This window comes from Eutrema salsugineum, unplaced genomic scaffold (genome assembly GCF_000478725.1).
Source record: "Eutrema salsugineum unplaced genomic scaffold, Eutsalg1_0 scaffold_8, whole genome shotgun sequence".
NCBI lineage: Eukaryota > Viridiplantae > Streptophyta > Magnoliopsida > Brassicales > Brassicaceae > Eutrema > Eutrema salsugineum.
Genome location: NW_006256414.1, coordinates 11,113,328 through 11,122,653, shown reverse-complemented (window position 1 = coordinate 11,122,653; position 9,326 = coordinate 11,113,328). Strand labels below are relative to the sequence as shown.

The window sequence follows — 9,326 nt, the reverse complement described above, 5'->3', positions numbered from 1 at the left end:
CAGCTGATGGTCAGTTTGGGCATATGAAACAGCTCGTCGTAACCCTTCATCATCGATGATATCTATCTTCTCTGCAGGAGCTTCGGGTGCAAACCATGCCATTTTCTTCATGTTGTCTTCGTATCCAAGCTCTTGTAGTAAGATTTTTACTGTCTTCATTGAGAATCCTTGAACCACTTTTCTACCCATTTGATGTGGCTCTCCACCCACATATCCATCTTCTTTCGACCAATATCCTCCAACGACAAGAAATAAGAAATAGATCAAAGCTTTCTGGTTGCTCACTGCAAAATAGACCGACAACTCATAAACCTATAATCTAAGATAATTACATAACGAAAACAACTCATTACATGAAGAGAACTCTAACCTCATCGTTGGAATCATCGACAGTCAAAAGGTGGAATCGCAAAGAAAGAAATAAAAACCGAAGAACCCGATTCGAACACAGAATCGAACCCCGAATTAAACCTAAACAATATTCCCCAAAGCCCTCATCATTCCCCTATGAATTAAGAAGAAATCGAACCCAGAATTCTCAAATACAAAGAACCCTAATTTTAATTTTTCCCCAAATCGATTTTAGAGAAGTTCAATTTCGTGTATTGTTTTTTGGAGTCTAAAATGGCAACTAAACTCTAAACTGCATACCGTTTTTACACAACAAAACGCAGTGTTTAATTTCTCATCTGTTTTTTGGATGCCGTCGTGTTTTGCCACATCATCGATATATAAGAGGGTTGTTTTGCGGTTTAACCCTAATGTGATGGGTTGACTTGCATTAATTTGAGGTCATGGGTTATTATGCAAAAAAAGACTACGTGAGGGGTTTTTTTGCAGAAAACCCTAATAAGATAGTTATTTTTTTGAAACCCTTATGTTAATATATGGTCCCAATAAAAATATAAATTAACAATTATATAAATGTATGTATATGTAGATAAGATAGTATATACTAAAATATGATTAATGTGTTCTTTATTTTTATTTAGAGTTAAAATTTTATTGAAGCTTATTTCTTTACTTATATCAACAGTTTTTAATGTTGTTAGTGCATCCAAAATTTGTGATGATTTTTAAAAATGATAATTAATTTTCTTATACATAAATGTTTCTAAATGTATTGTGATATTGTCTTAAATTTATTATTAATATTAACAATAATAGGTCTATATTTTTATATATAATTTTTTATTACTAAACATATATACATTTGTATATTGATAATCTAGTCTACAATTCACAACTATTCAATTGTAATTGCGAGTGTGATTGCTTATATTAATAATCATAATTTTAAATATGTGTATATAATTTTACTAGCATATTCATTAAGATTCTTAAATATAACATCATTTAAAAAAAATTTAAGAAAAATATGAGCAAAAAAACAGTTTGTCTCTATAAATTAATAAATAAAAATATCATGGTCTCAACATTTTTAATTTATAAAGGTTTTACTATATTGAAATTCAATTCTTACTATGTTTCACTAACTACAATTTTACATTTTAAAAATACAAAAATTCAATTAAACTTTTTGCGACACTACATATTTTTTTAACTATATTTTTATGAAAAACTAAAATTTTGTACAAATTTGTTAACTAATTAAATAAATAAGAATATAAAATTACACACGAAATACGAATTATTTACTTATTAAAAATTTTGTTTGCCGACTCGAAAACTGGTGTATTCGGTTCAAGAAAATGACTTGACAGGATTCAGTGAAGGACTAATCATATATATTATAAGCGAAGTAAAAATTTCGTTTAAAGCTCTCTCATTGAATCTTAGAGTGGCTAATTACCCTTTACCCCTCCTTAAAATTATTTTTAATTTAAAATAAAACAAAAATTATCTACAACTAAAATCACGATTATATATAGGTTGTAATAATATTAAATTAAATCAAATCAAAATACATGATTTTATCTCTATCTGATCAAAATCTATGATTTTATCAAATCAAAAATCACGATTTTACAACTAAAATCACGATTTTTTAAAACAAAAATAAAAAACGAAATTAATTTTATTTAAATTAATTTATATAAAAAAAATTTAAAAATCGAAAATCATCATATGTAATTATGTTACTCCATAAATCTTTAAGTAAATCTTACTTAATAGATACTTAGATATTGTTTTTTTAAAAAAAAATATTTATATGAATTATAAAAAACATTAAAAATTGAAAAATCATCATATATAGTTATGTTACTCCCTTAATCTTTAAGTAAGTCTTGATAAATACTTAGATATTGTTTTTTAATAAAACAATATATATGAATTATCCGATTTGCATAAATTTTAAAGATTTTTCAACCAATTTTTTTTCTTCACTTATACAGTTATAATATTTGGCGATCATGTAAGCTATATATTTCGTGTGTTTTACATTAGTGATCTTGTGACTTCTTAAAAAAATAGTTTTTGTGCTGTTTAATTTTCTATTCGGTTGTTATTTTTGTTTTATATTCATGTAGATCTACATTTTTTATATATGTTAGGTGATACCTTATGTCTTCCCTTTTATAGCTCTTCAAGAATATATTTTGTTCTGATGTATATTTGAAGTTGGTAACTATTTATATTTTATAAATTCTTCTTATTAATAATAACGTTTGATGTTTTTTTTCTGTTTAGGATGTGGTGTTTTAGCCGGACTTTCTTGATCGTTGATTGTTTAGTTTACTGCTATACCGAAGGGTAACATTTTATTTTCTTTTTTGTGCTTTAGGTTTAGATTTTTGATTTTTTTTATTATCTATCATATTTATGTTTTATATATTAGCCAGTTTTGGTGCACTTTTCTTTCTCTTTTATTAGTTGGGGCTGAGTCGAGCCTTTTTAATTTATTGATTCTTATCTGTTTTAAGTTTTAATTGTTTTTGTTTTTTCTTTCTTAGGTGCTTGGTTTTATTGTTTCATCTTGCGATGCAACAGATTTCATTTGCTGGTGATGAAGATCTAGATTATGGTCATGAACCGAACCAGTTCTCGGAGTCAGATAAGAGCGTTTTATATATTTTAAAAAATTATTACAAAAAGATCATGTATTTTGTTTTGTGGTGTAGGCTCTTGGTGATGATTCAGAATGGTCTAGGACATACGGTGTCGAAATCCCTCATGGCAATGAACGTGAGTTCACCTGGTTCTTGTGAAGGTTGCCAAGCTGATTGTACTTTTGGAAGGTACATGAAACTTTAAAAGAACACATACAAAAACACAGGTTTAATCATCTGTTTTAAGTTTTGATTGTTTTTGTTTTTTCTTTCTTAGGTGCTCGCGTTTTATTGTTTCATCTTGCGATGCAACAGATTTCATTTGCTGGTGATGAAGATCTAGATTATGGTCATGAACAGAACCAGTTCTCGGAGTCAGATATTAGCGTTTTATATGTTTTAAAAAATTATTACAAAAAGATCATGTATTATGTTTTGTGGTGTAGGCTCTTGGTGACGATTCAGAATGGTCTATAGGACATACGGTGTCGAAATCCCTCATGGCAATGAACGTGAGTTCACCTGGTTCTTGTGAAGATTGCCAAGCTGATTGAACTTTTGGAAGGTACATGAAACTTTAAAAGAACACATACAAAAACACAGGTTTAATCATCTGATTATGGATTATTACTTGATCTGATGAATCCTAAATTTATAACAATTCAAAAGAAGCTTCGGTGAACGAGGTGCAGAACATGGTGGTCTGTGTTTTATCCAAGACCCCACCTGTCGCTGTCGAGAACAAAAGAAAACAAGCTAACAAGGAGTTTAGTTCCAGCAAAAATGTTAGTCCACTTGGCATATTCTTACTCTCAAAGTTAGTTCTATTGATAATAATGATGACACATGAACAAAATTACTATTTTTTATTCGAACATCACTTTATTTGAATGGGCTTTGTGTGTGTTGTCACTTATTTCCAGTGTTGGGATATTTTCTGATATTGGTTTCTGATTCCTATATTTTACTTATGGGCAGAGACAGGAGAAAAATGTAACTATTTGTACTTTGATCTTTTGCACATTTCTCCGACTGAAATCTTTTTCGTGTGGAGTGCTTTCATCTCATGTGTTTCCGGTTGAGTTTGAACTCTTAATTATAAAATGTTGTTTTTGGATCACAGTAAAGCTTCTCTTGCTTAAGTTTCACAAAAGATGTAAAATTTTTAAGTAGCTAAAATTCTAGGTTTTCTTAAGTTTGTATGTTGGAAGTATTCAATTCCATCTAATTTTGTATTTTCTTTATTTTTTAAAATTATTTAATAGGGTAACAAATAAATATTCTAGCACAACAATGTGAAAGAAATTGATGATAAATTATATACAAAATTCCGCAAATCTTGGGACCGTGAAAATGTCACAACCCTTTTGTGGAGACTCCATTTTACTTAAAGTCTTATTTTGATATTTGTTATAATTTTTGATATTTTTGTTATTAGCATAATTAAGAAATTTTGAGAATTTCTTTTTTGATATATATGTTTAAGCTCTTTTTTAAAGTTGATTACCCAAAAACAGTTTTGATTGTTCGAAAGGAGCAAGCTACAAAATTGAATGCAGCTTTCTTATCTAACAATAAATATAACACACTTTTAAGGAGAGTTTTAAGTTTGAAATGTGTATTTATCTTTTTTCTCAGTCTCAAAAGATATAGAGTCATAAAAAATATGAAGAGTACATAATATGAAAAAAAATCATAAGGAGAAGAAGAATAAACCGTAAAAACAAAAAAGAAGAAGAAGACGAAGAAGACGAATGTGTTAAATAATAAAAAAAAGATGTAATGATAAATTTGAATAAGAAATATGAGAAGAAGGAAAAAAATGAAGAATAAGACATGAAAAAAACAAGAAAAAATATGGACAAGAAAAGAATAAGGAAAAAAACGATGAAGAAGAAAAAAAAAATAATGAAGAGGAAAAACTAGGAAACGAAAAACTAGAATTTATTTTAATTAGATTAGTTTGTGGATTATTCAGTTATAAAGTATTTTTAAAGTAATTAATTTTGAATTTTGTTTACTATTTTAGTTAACTTTATTTTGATTTTTTATGTCTTAAATAGTTGTTTTAATTATTTTCAATTTATAGCATAATTTTTTTTTTTGTTTTTAAAACTTTTTGGCCCGCGCAAGTCGCGGGCTAAACACCTAGTGTTTATTGAAAAGAGTAAGTCGGTAGAAAGATTTTATTAGATGGTGATTGTAGAAAAATGACAGTAGCTCTTAAGGATGAAAAAGAATTGTCAAATAGTGGATCGTATAATATTATCTGGTACATCATTTGTTGAAGCCCTATTATTCGACTCGTTTTCGTCAATCAAAATCACTCCAAAAGATAAACTCTCTATAATTATATAATTAATTTATATTTTATATTATTTTTTCGACAATCAATTAATTTTCTTAACATCAAATTAGAGTAACAAAATCAATATACAAAACTTCCGAAAAATAAATTATTACATATACAGATATATGAATCATATGTTAAAAATGACATAACATGAAAAGTGAATTTGACGATGTTTCCCGAAGTAAAGTTTTATTCGCTAACGGATAACTAAATCTATTTTTTTTCTGTACTAATTTTTTTTTCTGATTTGAGTTGTATGTTTGGCTAACAACATCTGGCTAAAACTCCTAATTACACATAGCATGATAAAACATATTGCTTCCGTTGAATGAAGTTTTGTTTTTTTAGTTAGATACCTAGAATTTTGATCCAAGTTCTTCTATCAGGGTTTAGCTTTGACTTTATTCTATCAGAGTTTAGCTTTGACTTTATCCCCAGCGATGCATTTTTGTGCCTTGACCTCTGTATTCTCGTTGTTAAACTCTACCATAGTATTAATCATAAACCAATATTCACAAAGGATTCTGAGTCTTCCAGAATTTGATACCAAAAAAAAATGTATCTAGATCGACTTGTGTTTTTATAGAACCTTCATTTCTCATGAAAATCAGATTTCGTAGAGATTCCATTCCAATTGATGAATCTGAGATTGTTAACCCGTTGTTGGCTTAAAAAATTATTTTGTAGTCTATGGCAATTCACCGAACTATTGTTGAGATCAATGAATATATCTATATCTCCATTAACTATGATATTAGTAATTTGGAAAGACCAGATTCAAAATTGATCAGGACTTTGATAATGGAGAGAACGAAACATTTCAAATATGAACTGACAAAAGCCGTGTGAAGAATTCTCCAACAGAAAGAGGATGGCACAGTTTCTCTGAACAATCATCGGATTTTGCCCGGAATAAAACTTTCTCAAAGAGAGAGCTGAAAGAAAAGACATTGAAGATTACTCATCAAAGAAATCGATATGATGATTATCAGTCAATGTTTTTATTTGGATTAAAACTAACAAACTATAAACAAAAGGAAAGAAGAGTACGACCTATGCCGGAGCCAATGTCGGCCAGAAAAAGTCTGATAAAGACGGTGGTTTGATAGATCTGCTTTGAAAATTGCCCTTTGAATCGCCGTTTGGGAGAGCAATTACGATATTGTAGATTCTCTAAATTTTATAGTTTAATCATATAATTTATTATCAAGTGAAAATTGCCATGTGTCCAGTTAACAAGATCTATAGAATCAATAAATTTGAATGAAAAAAAAATAAAAAAAAATAATTATAAAACGAATTTTTTTGAATTTTTTTTATATATATAAAATATAGTAAACTCTCCATTTCTTAATATCATTTGAAATGATTCCGTATTTGGACAAGATGATGGACTGGTATTTGAAAATCCTGTGTTGAAGATGCTCATGTAAGAAAATTTACATGTGTCCAACTATTAAATACACATGAAATCAATTCATTTGAATTTTATTATTTTAAGAATCATAAAAGAATAAACATATGAGTCAAAAAAAAAACAACATAAAAGAAAACCAAAAAGATCTGAATTTTATTATTAAAAAATAAATAAAAGATGAATTGAACTCTCCATTGCTTTATATCATTTGAAAGCCAGTAAAAATCTAATATATGACCAACTATTACTCTATTTAAAATCAGTTTACTGAATTCAGTTATTTAAGAATCAAATTGGATTTTTTTTTCTACAGATCATATAGATTAGGACAATTCTCAAAAATAACCCCAAAAACTAAATGTTCTAAAAAAAAAAGTCATTATTTTTCAAGTTGACAAAACTAGCATTCATTCATTGAAAAAGGAAAATGACAATGTTTATCCCGAGTCAGACTCGTTTTTGAGAATGAAGCTGATTGAGAAGACGACGATGAACAAGTTTATGACTTTAGAGGAGGAAGATGGAGGCAAGATCTTCAGGACGATCGAAGTAGCTACGGTTGACTGGAGCAACGTATCTCCGCCACATTCGCCTGGTGATTCTGCTACACCATTGGTAGACGAGGTTTCCGGCGACGAGCTTAACCTGATACCGCCGATGACTTTCGTGATGGTCGATAATGTTGTTTTCTGGTATGGATTCCTGGACTCGGCCAACTTCTCCTTCCTCAAAACTCTCGGTCTCCGCTCAATCATGTAAGACTTTTGAAAAGGAAACTTCCTAAATTTCTATTCGACCAGTAATTAACATACAATTAAGCTCGTGGTGGGTGGAGCAGACGGCGCGGAGGAGGATTGGAGGAGAAGTCTCTGGAGAGATGTGTTTGAGAGGCTCGATTTGAGTGAGATAGATGAAGATGATGGAGAAGAAAGAGAGACAAGAATTTGGACGGATCAAGATCTGCTCTCCGCCAACCCTTTACTGTTGATGTGGTGTAGATCTGATCTGGTTAAGGTGGAGGCGGTAGCTAATCGAGTTTGAGAGAGGCATTTGTTACACAAAGACAACGCAAAAGGAGGATATGGGGAGGAAGATGAAAAGAGAAGAAGACGGTTCAAACTGGATTTGGAAGATAAGAAACGGTTCGAGTTATGCGATATTTCCGGCAAGACAAAGAAGTTGCAGCTATAGTTCCAGTTCAAGTTGCAGAAGCAGAAATTTCTTTAGCTTCAAATCCAGCGAAAGAGGAAGAAACAGTCCAATTCTTGAAGATTTTGGTCGTGGAAGCAGAAGAAAAAGCTTCAAAATTCCAGGAGGTAGATTCGTTTTATGAATTTCTTATATGTTACTTTCATGATTCAATTGTTCTTGCATTGCTGGCTGATGGGAATCACAAATTCGTTTATAATGAACATGTAAATTTGCCTTTTTTTTCATAATTGATTCATGGATGTTGTTAACTGGTCTTGTTAATGATGATTTAGGAGGGAAAAAATCACAATTTCACAATCTTTCGAGTTGAATGACGGTTAATTTGCAGTGTAAGCTTACTTTGTAGAAGTAAGCTCCCTTTTTGGGCCATCAATTTAGTTTTATGTTAATTTCTGGATCTAGAGATGTGAAGATATTGGTTTACTGATTGATGCAAGTTTCGTTTGACTAAGCTTTTTTGGTCGGAGAGGTTACCAAGATGGGGAGAAGCTAGCGTAAGAAGGAGAAGAGTCTTGAAGTTATATGGCAGGGATATATCCAAACGTTTTAGGTAGACTTTCTTATGTATTAGGAAATCTTTCCTATATTGGTAGTCAATATGATGTAAAGTGAACTCATGGGATGATAACTCATATGCTATAACTTGTGTTTGTGCTGGTATAAAATGTTTATACTATTTTCTGTTTTATCAAATGACTCTTGGGACATGTGTTGCTGTCAATTTGATAAGTAAAATAATTTTACTTGAAACTTAAGTTTTTAGATGATCAAATAATTCACATACATTTTAGGAGGACCTTCCAAAATATTCAAAAACGCTTCTTAATTTAGATAAGCGTCATACTTGTATTTAGGAAGCCCTTGTATTTAGATAGGTCCTCCAAAATATTCAGAAACGCTTCCTAATGTAGGAATGCGTCTTACTTGTATTTAGGAAGGTCCTCCAATGTTGTCTAGGACTAGGACGGCTTCTTAAATGTATAAATAGACACAAAAGTTCTCATTTATATGTTTTAGGAATGATTTCCTTAATGTGTAGGATGATTTCATAAATTTGACTTGTATAAAAAAAAGGATACAAATTCTCATTCATATATTCTTGAAAGGCTTTCCGAAGTGTATAAGACGACTTACTAAATTTGAGCTGTATAAAAAATGAACAACAAAACTCTCAATTATATATATTCGGAAGGTCTTCCTAAACGTGTAGGACGTCTTCCAAAATTGAATTGTATGAAATATAGAAAGCGAAATTCAAATTTATATGTATTAGGAAGATCTTTCTAAATGTGTAGGACATCTTTTTAATTAAATTTGAGTTGTATGAAAAATA

At 29.9% G+C, this 9,326-nt stretch overlaps 1 protein-coding gene across 2 annotated transcripts; it reads left to right on the top strand.

Annotated features, from left to right (window-relative positions):
* The first annotated feature begins 7,221 nt into the window (after positions 1 to 7,221).
* LOC112087640 (tyrosine-protein phosphatase DSP2-like) lies at positions 7,222 to 8,647 on the top strand. Of its 2 annotated transcripts, none has more exons than XM_024157577.1 (2): positions 7,222 to 7,536; positions 7,620 to 8,647. In XM_024157577.1, exons 1-2 carry the CDS (start codon positions 7,247 to 7,249, stop codon positions 7,666 to 7,668), a joined length of 339 nt encoding a protein of 112 aa, XP_024013345.1. In that variant the 5' UTR covers positions 7,222 to 7,246; the 3' UTR covers positions 7,669 to 8,647. The 2 variants fall into 2 exon arrangements, with proteins under 2 accessions (XP_024013345.1, XP_024013344.1); XM_024157576.1 differs by having other exon boundaries at positions 7,601 to 8,647.
* The last annotated feature ends 679 nt before the right edge of the window (positions 8,648 to 9,326 follow it).